Source organism: Exophiala spinifera (assembly GCF_000836115.1).
Source record: "Exophiala spinifera strain CBS 89968 unplaced genomic scaffold supercont1.6, whole genome shotgun sequence".
Lineage (NCBI taxonomy): Eukaryota > Fungi > Ascomycota > Eurotiomycetes > Chaetothyriales > Herpotrichiellaceae > Exophiala > Exophiala spinifera.
The window spans coordinates 2,080,689-2,102,348 of NW_015622518.1; the positions used below are offsets into that span (position 1 = coordinate 2,080,689).

At 53.2% G+C, this 21,660-nt stretch overlaps 7 protein-coding genes across 7 annotated transcripts; 4 read left to right on the forward strand and 3 right to left on the reverse strand.

The window, feature by feature from the left end:
• Positions 1 to 653: 653 nt before the first annotated feature.
• On the forward strand, positions 654 to 2,309 carry PV08_08687 (uncharacterized protein; the record flags this gene model as incomplete). The annotated part of the gene is made up of 1 exon (XM_016383012.1): positions 654 to 2,309. One exon carries the CDS (start codon positions 654 to 656, stop codon positions 2,307 to 2,309), a length of 1,656 nt encoding a protein of 551 aa, XP_016233715.1.
• A 2,590-nt stretch (positions 2,310 to 4,899) lies between these two features.
• Positions 4,900 to 9,396, forward strand: PV08_08688 (uncharacterized protein; the record flags this gene model as incomplete). The annotated part of the gene is made up of 1 exon (XM_016383013.1): positions 4,900 to 9,396. The coding sequence occupies one exon, from the start codon at positions 4,900 to 4,902 to the stop codon at positions 9,394 to 9,396; it is 4,497 nt and encodes a 1,498-aa protein (XP_016233716.1).
• Positions 9,397 to 9,807: 411 nt separating this feature from the next.
• PV08_08689 (uncharacterized protein) lies at positions 9,808 to 12,341 on the reverse strand (the record flags this gene model as incomplete). Its single annotated transcript, XM_016383014.1, has 3 exons — positions 9,808 to 9,966; positions 10,175 to 10,768; positions 10,875 to 12,341. The coding sequence occupies 3 exons, from the start codon at positions 12,339 to 12,341 to the stop codon at positions 9,808 to 9,810; spliced, it is 2,220 nt and encodes a 739-aa protein (XP_016233717.1).
• Positions 12,342 to 13,727: 1,386 nt separating this feature from the next.
• PV08_08690 (uncharacterized protein) lies at positions 13,728 to 14,926 on the forward strand (the record flags this gene model as incomplete). The annotated part of the gene is made up of 3 exons (XM_016383015.1): positions 13,728 to 13,913; positions 14,165 to 14,548; positions 14,696 to 14,926. 3 exons carry the CDS (start codon positions 13,728 to 13,730, stop codon positions 14,924 to 14,926), a joined length of 801 nt encoding a protein of 266 aa, XP_016233718.1.
• A 576-nt stretch (positions 14,927 to 15,502) lies between these two features.
• On the reverse strand, positions 15,503 to 16,047 carry PV08_08691 (uncharacterized protein; the record flags this gene model as incomplete). Its single annotated transcript, XM_016383016.1, has 3 exons — positions 15,503 to 15,632; positions 15,687 to 15,981; positions 16,029 to 16,047. The coding sequence occupies 3 exons, from the start codon at positions 16,045 to 16,047 to the stop codon at positions 15,503 to 15,505; spliced, it is 444 nt and encodes a 147-aa protein (XP_016233719.1).
• An 812-nt stretch (positions 16,048 to 16,859) lies between these two features.
• PV08_08692 (uncharacterized protein) lies at positions 16,860 to 18,404 on the reverse strand (the record flags this gene model as incomplete). Its single annotated transcript, XM_016383017.1, has 2 exons — positions 16,860 to 18,227; positions 18,276 to 18,404. 2 exons carry the CDS (start codon positions 18,402 to 18,404, stop codon positions 16,860 to 16,862), a joined length of 1,497 nt encoding a protein of 498 aa, XP_016233720.1.
• A 930-nt stretch (positions 18,405 to 19,334) lies between these two features.
• Positions 19,335 to 20,774, forward strand: PV08_08693 (O-acetylhomoserine (thiol)-lyase; the record flags this gene model as incomplete). Its single annotated transcript, XM_016383018.1, has 2 exons — positions 19,335 to 20,455; positions 20,510 to 20,774. The coding sequence occupies 2 exons, from the start codon at positions 19,335 to 19,337 to the stop codon at positions 20,772 to 20,774; spliced, it is 1,386 nt and encodes a 461-aa protein (XP_016233721.1).
• Between the last annotated feature and the right edge of the window lie 886 nt (positions 20,775 to 21,660).

The following is a 21,660-nucleotide window of genomic DNA, read 5'->3' on the forward strand; positions in this document are numbered from 1 at the left end:
TCTCCTGAACTTGTCACCCCTCGAGCCGGTCGAAGCCTGGCCAGCTGCTCGTACCAATTATGGGCAAGGTAACACCAAAAGGTCGACGGTAGCGCTCCGGTGGCTGTTGGTCCTACTCCACGTTGGGCCAATGTTCGGCTATATCAGCCTCAAAGGCCAAGCCATCGAAGTCTGGGCCATCGAAGTCTGGGCCATCGAAGAACTCAAGCCTTTTTCAAACCCCTGTTCGAAAATCGCTTAGCATGCCATCCCCGTCTATCCCAAACAATGGCTGGTCGACAGGATGATCGCAAGAGGGATTCAAGCTTCGATGTCTGTCAGCCGATCCTCTGTCTTGTTGATGTCAAATACGAGCAGAGGCATTTCGGATGAAGGTCTGAAGGGTTTGTTGTGGTAAGGCTAAGAAGCCTCGATCCCTTTCCCCCCTCCCATACCTCTCGCCGTTACGTCCCCAGAATGATGGTATCCTCGATGGTTTATCTCGGTGGTCTCCCGCCCAGGATTTTCATACCTTCAGACAGTCTCACGTCTCTATTTGGAGCCTTTCTCTTGTTTCCCCGGTAGGCGGCGCTGCTCGCTCCCTTAGGAGCCGTTCCTTCTTCCGTGATGGTGTCGCTCATCTCTGGAACAGCAGAGAGGGCTGGAGCAAAGCAATGGCGGCCTCTGACGCTGTCTTACTGGCTCAACACCATTCTTCTGGTCGTGGAAGTGGGCTTCATCGTCACCATCATTGTACTCGACAGAATCTCCGTATTCAGAACGGCATTGTCGATGTCCCGGATCCGACCCTCTCAGGCTTCGTCGGCAGCTATGTTGTTGGTAAGAACTACAGCCTCTTGTGGACATCTTTGCCGTCATTTCTCTTCTCCATATACGCACTGGTTTGGACGGCGCTCGTGGATGACAGCGCCAACCGACAACCTTACATTGAGCTCAGGCGAGGAGCAGGTGCACTCCAGACGATCATGCTGGACTATAGATCTATGCCTGGGTGGAAAAATTGGTACGTGGCCTTCCGCAATCGGCACGGACATCTGGCGACCGGGTTCCTCCTGGCTTTCTCTCTCTCAACCTTGTTCCAGTCTCTCGCGGCACATCTTCTCGTTGGGCGCACAGCACAATTCTCTACTCAAGTCCCCGTCACTTTCACATCAGAGTTCAATGCATCTGCGATCGATGCGAAGACGAACCTCCAACCATTCATCGACATCTCCACGGCGATACGGGCATATAACAGCACTCCTCCTACCTGGATGACTGACACGTATGCATTCGAGCGTTTCGCCGTGCCTGGAGGTCTAGATGGCGGTAACATCACCGTCAATGCCTCAGCTTATTCGGCCGTGCTGCAGTGCAACAGCATCGATGCGGTCGACTACACCGTCTCTGTGACTAATTCAGACTCGAGTGGAGACCAGACGCTGCAGATTGATTTTAGCGACCGCGGCTGTGCGGTGTCGCAGCGCTTCCTTGTCAACTCGGGGACACCGATCTACGCAAAAGCGTGGTACGACTTTTGCTCGAACTCAAACATTAGACGGTTTGGCATGTCTGCAGGCCAATATTCAGCCTCGGCCGACAGTCACCTCCGTGACTTCAGTGTCATTTCTTGCATTCCGACGTATTGGCTGATAAACGGGTCGCTGACCATGTCCTCCGCGGACGGCGCTTCCCTAACATCGATAGTTTCGTTTGTAGGCAGCAGCCAGCAGCAGATCGATCCCGGAGTGCAGATTACCTTTGAAAACAGCCTGCACATGTACACCTTCTTCAACCCGGCGGCGGCCACGAACGCAGACTCGGTGGGGTTTTCCATCTACTCGGCGGCTCAGGCACGATCGGGGCAAAGCTCGCCCAACGCATCCGTGGTCCAGCAAAGCACGCAGAACTTCTACGCAACCGCCTACGCAGCCCTCGTCAAAAATATCCTGTTGCAGACGAGCAGCTCGCCGCGGACCGGCGTCGGCAGCGTGACCAGGACGACGCCCAGGCTCTTCATCGTGGGCGAGGTGGCCTGGGTGATGGTAGCGGCGATGGTGGTGGTGCTCTTCTGCCACGCCAACCTGATCGTGTACGCAAAACGACACGATACCATGCTCGACGAAGACCCGGTTGGGCTACTGGGGGCCGCCAAGTTGCTGCGGAGAAGTGAAGTCCTCCAGATGGTGGATGATTTCGAGGAGCTGCATCCTGATGTTCCGGGAATGCAGGACTACATGAAGAAGCATTATGGGCTTGGCCGTGGAGATCATTGTTGGTGGGACGACGAAGAAAGAAGGATCAAAGCCGTGGGGATGATGGGAAATTGAAGATGTTATAAGCAGGTTGGTACCGCAGGATGGGAGTACTTCTCTGTACCGAGCATCGAAACATATTTCGTGCCCGGCCAACATTTACGTTTACATACACTCCGTGAACACAATGTCACACGGGGGAGTTAGCTGAAGATGATGAAAGCTGTGGGTTCACGTTCCAAATATCGCGCTCACTGTAACTCAGTGTCACAGTTGCGGCGCACCTAATGCCGCGTCCCAAGGCCTTGAGATCTTGGAGACTCGACCTCAACGAGCTCTTCAGGGCTTTGAAGATGCACCTGGAGCAAATCGCGCGTCGGCCATGACAGCTATGACCAACTTGCAGGCGTTGCAATCTCAGTTGGGTAGTGATACAATACCGCCGAGTACTTGGAATGCGGCGCCATCAAGCAGGAATGTCCATAAGCAGTGGTGGAAGTTCAGAAAGCGAAACTCCATAGTTGTTGTACGGTACAAATGTACAAATGTTCTCGAACCATGCCTAGCCCCTCGCGGACATATAGTAGACTTCTTCAACTCAACCCTCGCCCACTTGGAGTCCGCGCTCGTCCAGATCGGTAATACTCACAGACGGATTGATGAAGTTGCCGCTCTGCGAATCCAAGGGGAGTGTATGTACGGCGATACCATGGTTCTCGGGACGTGGAGAATTCAGAGGAGATAGAAAGAGAAGAGTCGTAGAGAGGTTTGGAATGAACCAGGAAGGGGGTCCAGCAGAGAAGCGATCATAAACTATTCCAGGGACGGAGGCTGTGGAGGAACAGGGTGCGTTCAAGTAGACCTGGCATGCGGGCCAGCTGAACACCGGCGGTTGTATGAGTTGCAATCGGCCACAGACGTTGTGAGTCAACTATGTGTATGATTTTGAGCATCGTGTTCGGATTAAATCAATGTGTTCAGATTCAAGCAATGTCCTCAGACTCAATCAACACACCCGAATTCAATCAACGTATGCGAATTCAAGGAACATCGTAAATCCAATCAACGTACTCATATAAAACGTAGGTATTCGGATTCAATCAACGTACAACGTACCCGGATTCAAGGAATATCGCAGATGCAATCAGCGTACCCACATGCAATGCAGGTATTCGGATTCAACCAACAGACCCCAGGTTCAGTCACATACTCAGATCCATTCAAAGCTTACGCCCTCATGACCAGGTAGTTCTTGTTGAGCGAAGGCAACAAGTTTGATGTTGAAAGTCGGAACGTAGCCGGTTCAGATTTGTGAAGCATTCAGCGTACTCGTTCCGCTCGTTGCCACATGCCTTGGCCACATAGACAGAGATCCGTCACGGAACGTGTCCGGACGAGTTGACAGTCTCCCCCCCCCTGCTATATGTAGGTCTCTAACTTAGTTGTGGTAATCCATCTTCCGCACCTCAGGCATCGGTTACGTACCTATATGAGATGTACTACGAGTATCGCCTCTTCTCCGACATGTGGGGCTCGGACTTACGGACATGGACATAAGACGACTCGTTCCGCTTAGTGGGCGGCATCTCGCTCACCCAATCGCTTCCGGCAAGGCAAAAGACACCAGGCCAGAAGGACCTTGGACGCTTCTGACAACACTGGAAAGGGATCGACGACTTTCTTTCTGGAGTTCCCTGGGCTTGAGAGCCTGGACACTGCTTGGATCTCTGCCAAACGCCACACCGCTGACGGTTCTCAACGACACCTGATAGCAACAACGAGCCTTGTCCCTCCCTCCCCAACAGACCGGTGAGGCTTCCGGCGACTCGTCCCACTAAGTTAGTTAGACCAAGATCAACAAGCCACTTGGACCGCTATTGCAAAAGGAAAAGGAAAAAGATGCCCTGCGCTGCAACAAGCGAAGAGCGACAATCTTCCAGGCCCACACAGTCTCTTGGCTGCAAGACTCATCAGTTGACTGTGAGGTGACTCCAAAGAGCACATTGTCCTGCCGCGCTCGCATGTGGAGTCTGTGTGAGTCAGTACGCCATGGTTGCATCTCTGCTACTTGACCACCTAGCTGGTTAAACGCTGCCCTCTGCAGGTCGATTTTGTCGTGTCAGCATCACAAGGTTGCGGAACAGTGGACCGTTCAAAGCGTATCGAGAGATTTCGGCCGAAGCGACTGTTGTACGAAAGAACTACTCCGTACCCCACTGCTCTGTCAAGATCCGACTCGTGTTTTCCCCATTTTGCCCAAGCCGCAATGATCTTAAGAGTCATCGCTGCGGCTAATGACCTTTCGTCGCATGGTCCAGCTCCAATCGCAAGGACAGGGCACCGTTCCTGATTAATCAGTGGACCCCTCCCACATCGGACGGTGTCCTGGCGCAAAATCCACTCTTTGCCTGAGGCGAAATGGAACTAAATAATTTCTTTCGTCTCTGCCGCAAAACAACAACTTGGGCAATGCTCGAGGCGTCTGGTATTCTTGGAATTTACACGCCAAACTTTCCTCCCAATTTTCCTTTGCTTTGTACGCCTTGTTATACTTGAGCAACTTGACATTCAGCCTTCCCGTCGGGCGACTGGTGCGCCGGAGGGCATTCTAGTTAGGAAGCTGTCGTGGAGTTGTCCGTACTAGAACCGCATTATTGGGTAAACAATGGCGGACGCGATTTCGAGAGTCCTGAGCCTCAACAAGCCAGCTCAACAGCATGGATTCTCCGCGAATGATCATGTCCAGGAGAACGGTCCAGCATCTGCTTGGACCTCCGACGCGCATATGGCTAGCGAGATGCGCCCAGTCGATCGTGAGAAGCGCCCGGAAAAGTCCCGGACATCGACGGACTCTTATGGCCTTCAAAGAACAGCGTCTGGCGTCGATGTGGAACGTGCACAGAAGGAATTTGCGGAGTTGAACAGGGAACTGAGCTCCATCAGTCGCCGCATGTCGCGTTCCCAATCGAGACCTTCGATGGCCAAGGGAAAGGATCTGGAGAAGGCAGTCAGCTCGTCCGATTACACATCCGACCAAGGGTTCGACCTCGAGGCAACTCTTCGAGGGAACCGCGAGGCTGAAGGTGCAGCAGGCATCAAGTCAAAGTACATCGGGGTTGTTTGGGACAATCTCAGTGTTCGTGGTATCGGCGGCGTAAAGACTTTTGTCAAGGTCTTTCCAGACGCCTTCGTTGATTTCTTCAATGTGCCCGGGACCATCATGTCGATTTTGGGCTATGGAAAGAAAGGCAGGGAGTTCAACATCTTGAAGGATTTCCGGGGAGTTGCGAAGCCTGGTGAGATGGTCCTTGTCCTAGGTCGTCCAGGAAGTGGATGTACAACATTCCTTAAAGTGATTGCGAATCAGCGATTCGGTTACACTGGTATCGACGGCGAGGTTCTCTATGGCCCCTTCAACTCGTCCACGTTTGCGAAATTGTACCGGGGCGAAGCAGTCTACAACCAAGAAGATGACATTCATCATCCTACTTTGACCGTGGGCCAGACGCTTGGCTTTGCGCTCGACACCAAAACCCCTGGAAAGAGACCACTGGGGATGAGCAAAGCTGAATTTAAAGATCGAGTCATCCATTTACTTCTCAAGATGTTCAACATTGAGCACACCATCAACACCATTGTGGGGAACCAGTTCATGCGCGGTGTATCTGGTGGTGAAAGAAAACGAGTGTCCATCGCCGAGATGATGGTCACCGGAGCCACGGTCTGTGCCTGGGACAACAGTACCCGGGGCCTGGACGCCTCCACCGCCTTGGACTACGCCAAGTCGCTCCGAATCATGACCAACATCTACAAGACGACGACGTTTGTTTCGTTGTACCAAGCCTCCGAGAACATCTACAAGCAATTCGACAAGGTAATGGTCATTGACCAAGGCCGTCAAGTGTTCTTTGGACCGGCCAATGAGGCAAGAGGGTATTTCGAAGGGCTCGGCTTTCTCGAAAAGCCACGGCAAACCACGCCCGACTATCTCACCGGGTGCACTGACGAGTTCGAGCGGGAATACAAGCCAGGCAGATCTTCCGAGGATGTGCCTTCCACTCCTGACGCCCTCGTGTCGGCCTTCAATGAATCGGTCTACGCGGAGAAGCTCTCCAAGGAGATGACGGCCTACCGGGAGTCGATTCGCGAGGAGAAGCAAATCTACGACGACTTTGAAGCGGCGCATCGAGAAGCCAAGCGAAAACACACCCCCAAGAACTCCGTCTACTCGGTCCCATTCTACATGCAGATCTGGGCATTGATGCAGAGACAGTTCCTGATAAAGTGGCAGGACAAGTTCTCCTTGGTCGTTTCGTGGATCACTTCGATCGTCATTGCCATCGTCGTCGGCACCGTCTGGTTGGACCAACCCAAGACCTCTGCCGGCGCTTTCACCCGTGGAGGCGTTTTGTTCATTGCATTGCTCTTCAACGCATTTCAAGCCTTTTCGGAACTCGCATCTACAATGCTTGGCCGGCCGATCGTCAACAAGCATCGAGCGTACACCTTTCACCGTCCTGGGGCGCTGTGGCTCGCGCAAATCCTGGTCGACTTGTGTTTCGCATCGGTTCAGATCTTCGTCTTCTCTGTCATTGTCTACTTCATGACCGGCCTCGTCAGAACGCCAGGTGCATTCTTCACCTTTGTGCTCATCATCCTTTCGGGCTATCTGTCCATGACGTTGCTCTTCCGTACCATCGGGTGCCTGTGCCCGGATTTTGACTACGCCATTAAATTTGCGGCCGTTACGATTACCCTGTTCGTGATCACTTCGGGCTATATCATCCAATACCAAAGTCAGCAAGTATGGCTACGCTGGATTTTCTACATCAATGCACTCGGTTTGGGGTTTGCAGCCATGATGATGAACGAGTTCGAAAGATTGACCATGCGCTGTACGGCGGAGTCGCTCATCCCCTCTGGCCCGGACTACAACAACATCGACCATCAAGTTTGTACTCTGCCGGGTTCTGTAGCGGGATCCAACGAGGTCTCTGGCACGGCGTATGTCAAGACCGGCTTTCAATACGACCCAAAAGACCTCTGGCGCAATTGGGGCATCATCGTCGTGCTATGTGCCTTCTTTCTATTCACCAACGTCGTCCTGGGCGAGACTGTCAAGTACGGTGCGGGCGGCCGGACGGTCACGTTCTTCACCAAGGAGAACAAGGAGAGGAAAGAACTTAACCAGAAGCTACAGGAGCGGAAAAAACGCAGACAAACCAAGCAAGATGCTAATGATAGCTCGGAACTCAACATCACATCCAAGGCAATCCTTACTTGGGAGAACCTGACTTACGACGTCCCTACACCGTCAGGTCAACTCCGTCTCCTGAGAGATGTTTTTGGATATGTTCGTCCGGGACAGCTGACTGCGCTTATGGGAGCCAGTGGAGCCGGTAAGACTACGCTTCTAGATGTGCTGGCAGCGCGTAAGAACATTGGCGTCATCGGCGGAGACATCCTCGTCGATGGACAGAAACCGGGTATCAGCTTCCAAAGAGGGACCTCATACGCCGAGCAATTGGACGTGCACGAATCGACCCAGACAGTGCGTGAGGCACTCCGATTCAGTGCTGACCTGCGGCAGCCGTACGAAGTGCCTCGCGAGCAAAAGTATGCGTACGTCGAAGAAATCCTCTGCCTCCTCGAACTCGAAAACCTCGCCGACGCGATCATCGGTAGTCCTGAGAGCGGTTTGTCCGTGGAAGAGCGCAAGCGTGTAACAATTGGCGTCGAGCTGGCAGCGAAACCTCAGCTGCTCCTCTTCCTTGACGAGCCCACATCCGGTCTCGACTCACAATCTGCCTTCAATATCGTTCGTTTCCTCCGCAAGCTTGCGGCTGCGGGGCAGGCCATCTTGTGTACGATCCATCAGCCCAACAGCGCACTGTTTGAGAACTTTGACAGACTCTTACTGCTCCAGCGAGGTGGCGAGACCGTGTACTTTGGCGACATTGGCAAAGACGCACACGTATTGCTGGAATACTTCCACAAATACGGTGCCGACTGTCCCCCTGATGCCAACCCGGCCGAATGGATGCTCGACGCCATCGGAGCCGGCATCGCGCCTCGCATCGGCGACAAGGACTGGGGCGAGATCTGGCGTGAGAGCGAGGAACTGGCGACGACGAAATCCGAGATCATCGAAATGAAGGCACGTCGTCAACGCGAGGCCGCCAGCGAGGACCGGCTCGACGAAAAGGAATACGCCAGTCCGCTCTGGCACCAGATCAAGGTGGTCAGCTGGCGCACGCACCTGGCCTTCTGGCGGGCACCCAACTACGGCTTCACGCGACTGTTCAACCACGTGGCGATCGCGATCCTGTCTGGCCTGGCATTCCTGCAGCTCGACGACAGCCGGTCGAGCCTGCAGTACCGCGTGTTCGTCATCTTCCAGGTCACGGTCATCCCGGCGTTGATCCTCGCGCAGGTCGAGCCCATGTACGATTTCTCGCGGCTGATCTTCTACCGCGAGTCGGCGGCCAAGGCATACAAGCAATTCCCCTTCGCGTTCGCCATGGTCTGCGCCGAAATGCCTTACAGCATCCTGTGCGCCGTCTTCTTCTTCATCCCGATCTACTACCTTCCCGGGTTCAACACGTCCTCGTCGCGCGCCGGGTACCAGTTCTTCATCGTGCTGGTCACCGAGCTCTTCTCCGTCACGGCCGGCCAGATGATTGCGGCCCTGACCCCGTCGAGCTTCATTTCGAGCTTGATCAACCCGTTCGTCGTCATCATCTTTGCCCTCTTCTGCGGCGTCACCATCCCCAAACCGCAGATCCCCGGCTTCTGGCGCGCCTGGCTGTACCAGCTCGACCCGTTCACCCGTCTCGTCTCGGGCATGGTCACCACCGAACTGCACGGGCTGCCCGTGGTGTGCAAACCGCACGAGCTGAACTCGTTCCCGGCCCCGCCGGGACAGGACTGCGGCTCGTACATGAAGGATTTCTTCGACGCCGGTGGCGCCGGCTACCTCGTCAGCAACGTCACCGACGTGTGTCAGTACTGCGCGTATAAAGTGGGAGATCAGTTTTATGAGCCATTGCAGCTCAATTTTGATCATAGATGGCGGGATTTTGGCATTTACGCCGCCTTTATTGGGAGTAACTTGATCCTACTGTTTCTTGGATCGAGGTACTTGAACTTTAATAGACGATGAACGACTGACTGACTGACTGACTGGCTGGACTCACAGTAGTCACAGTTGCAAGTTACAGTCGTATTGCATTTTCAAAAGGGGAAAAATGGTTGCAGACCCCAGCGAACAAGGAAGGCAAAAAAAAGGTACTGCGGATCAGTTATATAGATCAAACTACTGTCCGAGCTGGGCGGAGTAAATTAATGTACGTAGGTAGGGATATGCTACCTTATTCACACCACCATTGGACAAATTTGATATGATCTCGGTAAGACTGGTAGGTGGAGACTGTAGTCCCATCCAAAAAACAAGTACAGTAGTTCGCCCGTATCCGGCGGCTTGGAATATACTTCTTTGATCGAGACATCACTCCTTTTCATGTCATTCGTTACTTTTGTTTTTCTCAGGGGGGGGGGGGGGGGGAAACCTTGATCACGTCATCTGGAACTCCAATACATTGACCGACCACGGCGGGACTGCCCACGTGAACGTCGTCTCTCCTGCCGAAGCGGCAGGCAGATCGGTGATGGGTGCCAATGATACGGCGGTCGCGTTGCCGATGTAGTTAAAGGCTGCAATGTCAGGATGCGTCTAGAATGTGGATGGATGTCAGTCAGGATTTCTTCATTTAACTTACGTGGGCCGTATGTGTGTGGATGTCAAGTCAGGACTTCTTCACGTTTTCACGTGGGCGTACGTGTGTGGTGGGTGAGGTGATATAGGTCAGTATTTGGGAGGGAGGAGAAAGGGGAGCCAGTGAGAGTAGGGAGACAGATGTCCTGAAGAAAAAAAAACTTACCAGAATGGTTCCGTTGACAGCACTGAACCCCTCGTCAAAGTTCACGGTCAGGGGGACACTGCTGTTTCCCGAATTGATGACCTTGAAATACACCCGTTCGTCACCTTCCGTGGCCGTCGCGACCCACCACAGCGGATTGTAGTCTCCCTGGTTCGTGGTGACGGGGAGCGTCTGTGTTCCGCGGTACGACGCCAGCAGCTGCTGTGAGTAGTAACTTGCGCTCAGGACGGTTTCGTCGTGGTTGGCGGTGAAGGCGACCAGGTCGGGGGTCCAGTTCTGCCAGTTCAGATTGACGAGGCTCGGTGCGTACGAGGTCATCTTGACCACGTTGGGGTTCCGCTCCGCGCCCAGCAGGTACACGCCCTCGCCTATCGCGGCCATCAGTGTAGGGTAGAAGATGTGCTTGCCCAGTGGCATGGAGTAGTTGACCGCCCCGTCGGGTGTGTCGACTTGGAACACAGAGTACTCGCCTATGAACACGGTCACGTCGGTGTTGCCGGTCGACTCTTGCCAGTTGTCGAAGAAGTCAAAGTGCTCGATGAAGTAGCTCGGCTCTTCGTAGTGGTGCGTGTCCCACATGCCGCCGGCGGGAATCTGGGCGTGTACAAAAAAGAAGTAAGTACATGTTACGTGTATCTGTGCATACTGAGGAAAGGAAGGTTTATGCGAAAGTAGAGGAAAACGAGCGGCCTGCACTCACCGTGATGTTGTAGTCGTCGTTCTCGTCAAATGCCGTAGAGATCAGAGTAATCTCCGGGTAGGCTTGCTTGATGCCGTTGTAGAGTATCGGGAAACGGTACGGATACGTTGAGCTGAACCAGTCTTCATTTCCGATTTCGACATATTTGAGAGCGAAAGGTTCAGGATGACCATGAGAAGCGCGAAGAGCCCCGTAATGCGTACTCGTGTCGCCGGTAATGTATTCGAGCTCGTTGAGAATGTCTTGAAGAACATCGCCCATACGGTCTTCGGGGAACGAAACACCGTCTTGGCCCCAGATGTCGAGAGAGAATCCTGCATACACCGCAAGAACAGGTTCAATGCCTCCGTCCTCACAGAACTCGAGATATTCCATGAGCCCCAAGCCATTGGTGTTGGTGTAGCCCCAGTCTCCAACACGGCCTTTGCGGTCTTTGAGCGGACCAATGGTCTCGTGCCACTTCCATCGTTGATCAATACTGTACCCTTCAATGTTGTTGCCGCCAGGGAATCGTAGCACTTTGGAACCTAGATTGACGATGGCTTCACCGAGGTCTTTGCGAATCCCGTTTGGCCGGTTTTTGTATGTCTCAGGGAACAAACTGACAAGGGAAAAGTAGTATGTGTTTCCGGCGACTTCGCTTGCGTCGAATGTAATGGCAAAGGTGTTGTTCGAATTTGGTGCCTTGACGGTATTGCCGAGCTGGACTTCGTACTGCGTCCATTCAAAGCTGGAAATGTTCTGTCCTTCCCCGAATGAGATACTGGAAGAAGACCAAACGTCGTCGGTCAAGTTCGATCTCAATGACACGTCAATATGAGACAGGGTCCCGTTATTGCGTGGCTTGTTGGACAAGATATAGAACGAGGCATTATATGTTCCGGGGCGAACGTCTATCCCCCACCAGCCTTCGTTTAAAATTCCAACTTCGCCTGTAGCGTCCCAAGGGATATCCACCTGCAGGGCAATGGGTAAAGCATCGGATAAGGGATGAAGCAGCGTTAAACTGAGATTCACCCCTCCGATACCTCGCCAGCCAGTGATGACTGGACCCCACGGTAATATTGGGTTCTCAGAATATTGGACGCTACTGCCTGGAATACCCTGTACAGCGCCAATGATGGCCCCAGAGCCTTGAAAGGCACGGTTCACTAGAGCCTCACCATAGATGCCTCCGTCACCAGAGTGGGAGATGTCTTCGTGCATCCTACCTCTAATCAGCCACAGGATCACGTAAGGGGAGACATGGTAAAAGGCCACCCACCAACCATATAGCAAAGGGGCGGTCTGGTTTCTTCCTCCTGCATTGAGGGATACGCTGAGTTCAACGGGGCCCGGAGTACTGTTGTACTGAGTGATGTTGATGAAATCATACGACTGTCTTTTGACTGGTGCTTTGACGACACTTCGCCCCCATGCTGAAGTGCTGAGCTGTAGCAGCGCTACCAATACCGAGGACGAGAACATGTTTGGTGAGTGCCTTCAGGCCACACGATCGACACCTTGGTAACTGCCATCTTATACTGAACCTCAGAGGTCCTCATTGGCCTCCTTGAGGTAAGAACCCGGTGGACGTGGAGATCTGGTTCCCGCTGATCGACATAGACGTCGTCTGGGGCTGCGGAGGGCAAAGGCATCAAGCTGGAGAAGGATGATTGAAGCTTGAATATAGCCTAAGATCGAAGCACCACCCCGCATTCGTTGGTGTTTCTTACTGTAGAGAGTAAGCCGTTTCGGGAAGCTGGTAAACATATCACTTTGATGTTGTGGAGTGACCTACTTGTAAAGCAGTTCGATGATGCATTGAGCCGGTCGATCTTCGGGCTGCCTATGAGGTATAGGCAATTATCACCATCGTCAACTGGAGAATTGCCGACTGTAAACGTGGTGAATATAGCCTGCTGAGGCTGTCTAGTGTAAGCGCATTGGACGTCTGCAACAGCTATTGAATGACCAGTTACAAAGTGGATAAACCACGGATCATAACCGTGGCCTCTCCATTCCACGTGTTCTCACGGACAGGAAGGTTCGTCTTTCACTTGCACAAGATTCAACTGAATGGGAGTCGCAGCGTCCAAGTAGATCAGAAATGCACTGACAGAATATTTGCCTCGCGTTCATTTCGTCTCAGAGGGATTTGAAGCATCGTTGGCTCCTATCGCCAGAATAGGGATTTTCCAGTAGCTTCACTACGTTCACAACTGCACCTGATATCCAGCTCTCGAATCTCGTTCAGGCTTGCACAGCTGTGGGCAACGCAAACGATGACACTGTACAATGTCCCCGCTGTACTCCCCCGTAGAGGGATTGTACTATTGTCCTTGCGCTTCTCCGTAGAATTATTCTTTCGGCGGACGAAGTCAGCCACGTGACGGGGTCTCAAGCGTGCTCTCATCTTCGCCATCAGACTGAGAACTTTCAATTACAGCCTTGCAGCAGAGATCAACCTCAATACTCCTTCAACACCACCGTTGCGAGTATCAAACAGAGGTCCAACGAAATTTCAACATCCACCAACATGTACACAATATGCCTCAGAGTCATTGCAATGTAAGTCAAGCAGAGAGAGGGAGGCTTCGGTCGACTTTCGTCCGCAGCTAGATGGAATTCGGGATCGAGCGACAAAACTAGTGGGAATGGCTTGAAGCCCTCTGGTCACTTAAGAACGGGCACTGGCCCTCCTGCTGCCCTTCTCCCGTCTTTCTTCTTTTCTTCGTGACTTTGAACCTCCAGGCTTCATATGACCAATTTCATCCGACTGAACCTCTGGAACTTGTCGTTTCTCAGAATCTAATCTTCAAGACACCTGGAGAGTCCGCCTGCCCTCCATATCTTCTACACACTTCAGCAATCATGTCCTCCTCCAGTGCGACCAGCCAGGAGAATGGCCACTACCCCAAGATCAAGCTGTACACCAACTACGGTTGCGGCTGGTGTCATCGGGTGCAGTTTGTTCTGAAAGAACTCGGTCTAGCGTACGAACAAGTCCTCGTTGACCTCGACAACCCACGACCAGAGTGGTTTCTGAAGTTGAATCCGGTAAGCATCGACGCAGACCCTCGAAGTTGGTTGCTTCTTTTTCAGCAAGTCCGTCTGCTTCTGTCCCATGGCGGGGGGTTGTCTGGGCACCCACGTAGGACCCTGAAGCAAGCGATGTGCGTTTGTTCGATACAATCAATCCGAACACCATAAGTCGTCTTCGCCGGGGTCCATCGTTGTCCTCCTCCATGATCCATGTACACCAAGGACAAAGGTACTCGATGCTAACCACTATGTTCTCTCGGTTCCAGCGCGGCCTCGTCCCTGTCCTTCAATACACCGCTTCACCCACCTCCCCTCCCCTGACACTCACAGAGTCAGGAGCCATTGTCTCTTTTCTGACCGACCTGTACCCATCCCACCTGCTCCCGACCCTCTCTCCACACTCACCATCGGCGCCACCATCGGCCGACGACATCGAAAAGGCTCATTTGCGCTACCGCATGGTCTTCTTCGTGGACACGTACTTTTCCAAGATCCAACCTCTCTTCTTCAAGCTCGTGGGCGCTGACGATGCCACCGCCAAGGCGAAGCTGGTGGACGACATCGTCGCTCTTCTCGAAAAGGAGATCGAGCCTTTGCTGGCCGATGCTCAGCCCTATTTCGCAGGGAGTAAAGATGCCACCTTTGTCGAGGTATGGACCTCTTTCCTTTCCCCTCCTTATTGCTGCACCGTTTTGTTCTCCCCTTCTTTTCCCTTTCACTCTCTCTCGTATTGTACCCGCTGGTTGCTCGACCACCAATCTCTCCTAAAGCCTAACCACATTGTTATCTCCACACAGGCAATGACCGCCCCTCTCATGGCGCGGATGTACGATTTCACGAACGACGTGATCTTCCCCTCGGCTCTCGGCGAGCGTATGACGGGGCCCACAATGCCCAATTTCGCACGCTGGCTGGCCCTTTCCTCCTCTCATCCCTCGGTCCTCGCAACCTGGGACAAGGAATACTTTATCCCGCGCATCATCGAGAGACTGCCGAGGGCCAAGGCCAAATACGGCCCTGGAAACTAAGGAGGGGAATCACTGAAGCCAGGTCGTTGATGACTGAAGTCGATGACGATCCTCGGCCCAGTAAGGGGTGGCTGCTCAGAGTGCACGTTAAATGGATGATGGGATACGAAATTGACATGACTCCGTACTATGCTGCGGTAGTTATGCGCTCTTTACATGGTTCTGAGACCTAGTTGTTAGCTATCATACAAAGTCAAGCGCAATCTCCTACAAGCCTCTCCCCGGGTAATACGCACGGGCTGTACCAGTCGAGATGAATGCAAGCCATATTGATACGCTTTAATCACACGAGTGGCGTGAGGCCGGGACGTCAAAGAGTCAGTGGGTAGAGGCTCAAGGTTGGAACCTAGTCCGAAAAGCTGCAAGGTTGCACCGAAGCAGCTGACCTTGCTGATTGATGGGCTGAATCGTACATGTTGGTCATAATGCTACGATACAACAAGAAGCAGGTATGCATACATCAATATCTGCGATGCATTTTATCACCTCTTCCACCCTGGCTGCCCTCCTCTGGCATGTCATAGTTTTGGTCATCCCGCTTGACCTACGGTCTGAATCGTCTTAGCATTCACTTCTTCAAACCCGCTCAGCACCCGACCATGATCTTGATTCTTCCAATTGTTTGTTGCTTGGTTTCTTAGTGGCAAACCTATCTCCCAGGAAGACATGAGAGAATGCAAAGAAGGCCGTAACTGCGAAAAGGAGGCTATCACCCTTGTCAGTGGTTTCAAGTAATGGGGAAGAGCCGCCCAAAGCTCACAATTCGAAGACGCCAACTACTACACTTCCCCTTGTGGATGCGCAAGCCCCAACAGAACAGACGGCGGACCTCCTCAAAAAGTCGGCCATGGCGGCGAAGCCTGACAGCCAAAAGACCGAAGTGATTGCTTCTGCGGCAAGCATTGCATACGGATGTGCCAGAGTCGGGAAGTACCGTGGTGCGACAATGGTATAGGGGACTGTGATGAGCATGGTAAACACCGCCGTGAAGATGTAGAAGACGACGGTAGATGGAACGGAAACCTCAGGGTTGTGGGAGTTCAGGACGTTCGCAACTGTCTGGCCATCAGCATCACGGAACATAGAGAGAAGGCCAACGGACCGGTCGCTCCCACAGCCATGGCTATGAAAGCCAAGATGCCCTGCAGGCTGCGCACAAGAAGCATGGGGTCCAGATGCATCTTCATCATCGTAATGGCGGTCCCCAGCAAGGTCAGAGAGGTGAAGAGGCCACTTGGTAACCCTCCAGAAGGAAGCAGAAGACTTGTCAAGTTTTGTTGTGACCAAGAGAGTCAAACACGCAGAGAGGGTGATGCGAGGCCGCTGCTCATAAATACGACAGAATGTGCTTGATCAGGTAGTTTGTGCAGGGGAGAGCATGTTGCAGCAGTCAAACAGCGCGCAGGGAGATTCGTGTTTGAAACAGGCCCTCAAAGCATCCTGACTGCAGGCGGCCTTTGGCTGACTGCGATGCAGGGAAAGAAAACATGTTTGAAGATGATGACAATAAACAGAAATAGAATGAAACTGGGGAGGGAAAGTCCAATCAAACATTCACCGAAGTTGCGCAACTGCATGAATCTGTGTTTCACGATGATGGCTGGTTGTCCATTTGATTGGAGCAGCGGCAGCCGCCAGACAAGAGTGCCGTTATAGACTAGAGGACTCGGTACAAGAGCAGATACAATCAAGTGTTGGAGAAAGAAGCACAATCACATCAAAACAGCGCAATGAGGGAGAGAGATAGCAAGATGACATCTCAGAGCAGGTGGTTTGAGGTGGTGTGGTGTTGATCGAGCCACTGGCTACCAAGTCTCTACAAACCGCAACCAAGTTACCGCGGATTGTGCGACGTCCTCACGACTGTGTTGTTTACGTGCAATGTCAAATCCTTCAGTCTACTTACAGATTACAACTCCAGACTCTACTCTCTCTACGTACTCTCCTCGCTCAGAATACCACCGCCATTGCTTACTTTTTTCGCTTTTCTGATCCTTCCGCCCGACCATATGACGGTCGGCAAAACTCCAACGGCGCACCAGAGAGCCATGCTCCAGGTCATGGTCTTCCAGCCAGCGGATGATTTGATTGCACCCGCAATGAGAGGTCCAAGTAAACTGCCCGCTGCCCAAGCAACGTTGAAAATTGAATAACTCTGCCCGTAGGCCGACTTCCCTGCGAACAGGTCGGGATCTTGCCGCACCTTTGCATCGCACACTTTGCTAAACTCCGCCATCAAGGAAATCATCACCAGTGTTGTAGCAGCTCCCAAGAGCACCAGCAGCGCACAGAGAAGAACAGCTTGGTTGGTGTTGTCATGGTCGATGAGCCTCAGCAACACCCAAAAGGGTACGCAGAAGAGTAAGCCCGACGCCGCAAACCAGCGCGGGCCATATTTGTCTGTCCAATAGCCTATTAGAGGTCCAGCAAGGGTCGGAGCAATCAGGGCCAGAAAGACAAGTCCGGCTCCGAGAGAGTTCCATCCAAAGATTTGATTGACGAACAAGGGGAGGGTCGAATCAATAGCTGTCATAGTCATCGATACCACCATGCTACCCCAGAACGCAACCAGGATGCGGCGCGACTTGAGGAGCACGAACAGTGTCGGCAATTTCCGTTTGGGCGATGCGACAGCAGGAGAAGGAGTTGTGGTGGTGGCAGTGCCCACCGCCTCTTTTCCAGCGTCTGTCTGAGGTTCGGCACGATTCTGCAGTTCGATGTCGTTGTGAGACGGTGCTGAAGAAACCGGAGGTGTTTCCGACTGCAGCCATCTAGCAGCATGTCTCTTTTCGACCAAGGCGAGGCGGAGCAGTATGTCCAGCCCGATGACGGCAAAAGTCACGCCGAACACGGCATAGTATCCAGACCGTTCGTACACCACGCCGCCGATGAGAGGCGCGACCAAGACCCCTAAAGAGGTGGCCATTCCTACGTAACCCATCGCTTGTCCAGTCTCCTCCTCACTGACAGTATCTGCGAGCAAGGCGAGTGCAACAACCCAGACCACGGACGCAGAAGCACCCTGCAGCATTCGTCCAATCACAAGGACCGGGATTGTCTTTCCCAGGCAAAGCATCAGAGTTGAGCCGGCGAGAATAAAGAGTCCAGCAAGCAATGATGTCTTACGTGAGTCGGCCCAATCTGCAAGGTACCCAAAAATAGGCGAAAAGAATAGCAGGGCTGCAGCATACACGGCTAGCAGAACTGAAACCCAATGCTGCGTATCCTCAGCTGACACATGAAGACGATCCTGGAGGGCGAATGGTATGACAGGAACAATCACGCCGTACAAGAAGACATCCTGCTAATGGATCAATACGAGGCAAGGTACTTGTTCAGGCATGCTTACCGTGAAGACCGACCAGCACATTGCGAACAGGATGAAGGTCTTGGACGAGCGATACTCGAGCAAGGCTGGCTTTTTCCCCCGGCGCGGCATCAGCCACCCGAGGGAGGTGTTGTCCTTCTGCGCGCCCATGATCTCGTGCGTGGACGCACTCGACAGAACGAAAGGGCGTACTAAGCTTGTTGAAGGTGGTGTGCTTCTCGCAGCATGGGCGTCAATAAAGGGGACGATGCCAACTGCGAAAAAAGAAAGCCTCATCGAGTCATCATTTTAGTAATGGAGCTTCTTCTGGCCGCCCATGTCCGCCCATTTCCATCCTGGTCGCCCGATCGGGTGTTGCCTGGACCCCTCGGGCCCCGTGGATCACGATGAATCACCCCAGCCGCGAGTTGAGGAAAACAGAATGATTCAAGCGATCTCCAGGGTTACAACGAGGCTCGATGGATGCACGCATGGTCCTTCAGCTGAACGCCGTCAGCTTCATTAAGAATGTATATGCGCATCCTATTTCTGGCCCGCGGCACGTCGCCTGTCAGATATCGCGAACTCACGGCCTCGGTAACCAACTAGTGTCTGCAATTTCGTGTGGCCAAGGAGCGTCTATCGTATTCCTCTTCAACTTCCTTCCCTGCGCCAGTCATTTGGTCTACCATCAGCTCGTATTGCCCTGGTCCAAATCGCAAGGTTGTCTCTATGTCCGTGCAATCATGCTCACTTTGGTTCTAGTTAGTCCCGTTGGGCCGTGGACTGACTTGGAGCACTGCGTGGGTTTGGCTCTGATCACGCAATCCTGGCTCTCTTCGTCGAGTGCGGGGTGACACTCACACCAGTTCTCATGACTTTTCCCTGCAAAGGCGCAGTAGCTCAGAGCTTCCTCTATTCATACAAGTAAGTGATAACAAGCCCGCTCGAGAGAGACTACTCGAATCCTGTCTTCCTTCGCCGCGTTGGAAATAGTGAGGGCGTCTCCTTGTCTTCTCCACAGCCGCTTGAGCGACTGAGAGTACACTGCTTCGTATAGACATCACTCTACATTACCGAGAACAACCCCTTCTGTCCACCATGTCGGCCGGCGACCATGTCTCGAGGTTTGAGACCCTCCAAATCCATGCTGGCCAGGAGCCGGACCCTGCCACCAAAGCTCGCGCCGTTCCCGTCTACGCCACCACCTCATATACCTTCAATGACTCTGCCCACGGCGCCCGCCTGTTTGGCTTGAAAGAGTTTGGAAACATCTACAGCAGGATTATGAATCCCACGGTGGATGTTCTGGAGAAGAGAATCGCTGCTCTTGAAGGAGGCATAGCTGCGGTCGCGGCTTCTTCTGGTCAATCGGCGCAGTTCATGACCATCATCGCATTGGCCCATGCAGGAGACAACATTGTGTCCACGTCGAACCTGTATGGTGGTACCTACAACCAGTTCAAGGTCATGCTCCCTCGTCTGGGGATTGAGACCAAGTTCTTGACGTCTGAGAAGCCCGAGGACTTCGAAAACGCCATCGATGACAAGACCAAGGCCGTGTACGTGGAAACCATTGGTAACCCCAGATATAACGTGCCCGACTTTGAGGCCATTTCCAAAGTCTGCAAGGCCAAGGGTGTCCCCCTGGTCGTTGACAATACGTTTGGTGCTGGTGGCTATTTCTGCCAGCCACTCAAACACGGCGCAGACATCGTTGTGCACAGCACCACCAAGTGGATTGGAGGCCATGGCACTTCGATTGGCGGCATAGTTGTGGACTCGGGCAAGTTCGACTGGAAGGCCAACGCGAAGAGGTTCCCGCAGTTCAACGACCCTGCGCCTGGTTACCACGGACTGAAGTTTGTAGACACCTTCGGTCCTTTGGCCTTCATTATCCGTGTGCGAGTCGAAATCTTGCGAGATCTCGGTTCTTGCATGTCACCATTCAACGCCCAACAATTCATTCTGGGCGTCGAGACCCTGAGTTTGCGATGCGAGCGACACGCTGAAAACGCGCTGAAGCTGGCCAAATGGCTCGAGAAGCATCCCAATGTGTCCTGGGTCTCGTATCCCGGTCTCGAGAGTCACCCCTACCATGCGTTGGCAAAGAAATACCTCCCTCGAGGATTTGGAGGTGTCATGTCTGTGGGCATCAAGGGCGGCTCCGCGGCTGGCGCCCAAGTCGTGGATGGATTCAAGCTGATTTCCAACCTGGCCAAGTAAGTCGAGGAAAGGAATTTATTGTCCATTTTCCACCAGCTAACATATTCCAGTGTCGGTGATGCGAAGACGCTAGCCATTCACCCGTGGTCCACAACCCACGAGCAACTCAGCAAACAAGAGCGACTGGACTCGGGCGTGACCGAGGACATGATTAGAATCTCGGTCGGCATCGAACACATTGATGACATTATCCACGACTTTGAGCAGAGCTTCGCCGCCAGCAGCGCCGCGCAGCCTGATGCCGCAGCCAGTGCGGACAATGCCACGGCCGAGTCCAAACCAAGCACGGATGCTAAACTCAGTGGGGCAACCTGATTCCATTGCTTTTTGATCAATGCGATTTCACTCTGTTCGCGAGAGAGACAATGTCTGATAATAGATGGGACTCGAATAGGACCGAATCTTTGATAAGACACTCTTCCCTTTGCAGAGTCGGACTGTCAAGAGCGCGCCACAGCTAGAGCAGTAGAGCAAGGGTGTTGATGAGTTTCGTAGGGGGTTTAGGGGGAGAAATTCCGGGCGGCCAATCGGTGGTAGTTACAAAGTATTACGTGCTCGTTGTTTCAGAATCTCGGTTCTGGGGGCTCTCGAAGCCTAAACAGATCCTGATCCCGACTTTCCACCAAGTTAGTTAACTACGAGTAGAAGCGTCTCCCTGCTGCACCCCGGTAGGTGGCGCTTGGTGGTGCGGATGGAGCCCATGTCCATCGCTCTCTCGCATGTGGCCGCCACATCGTCCGAATCTTCACATGCCTCCAACACCACGCCCGATGTCTACAACACCAAGATGAGGGCACGATACCCCGTACACATTCTCTGGGGAGTTGGGACGGGTACACTGGGCGTTTCCCCCGTTCTCACTAATTGAGGATCCTCTTCTGTCGCCGTGCTGCCCCGTGGACTGCGCGGACATTTTCCCCAGCCGTGGACAAGGAGATATATCCTCTTCCGGAACAGCGTCACTGCCCAAAGCCGCGTTGCGACAAACTCTTCATGCGCTCGTGCCACAAATCCTGATGCCGAGGCTCCTCCACGGCTCCAACTCTCTCAGCTCCAGCAACAGTCGTTCGTGGAGCGTGTGGCATGGAGGATCCGGACTGGGTCAATCATGGGTCGTGGCAGTGGCATTTCGATCCTCGCAATGACGATCGCTATAACCGATTGTTTGCCAGTCTTTCCATCTTCCCTTTCCACTCTGCAC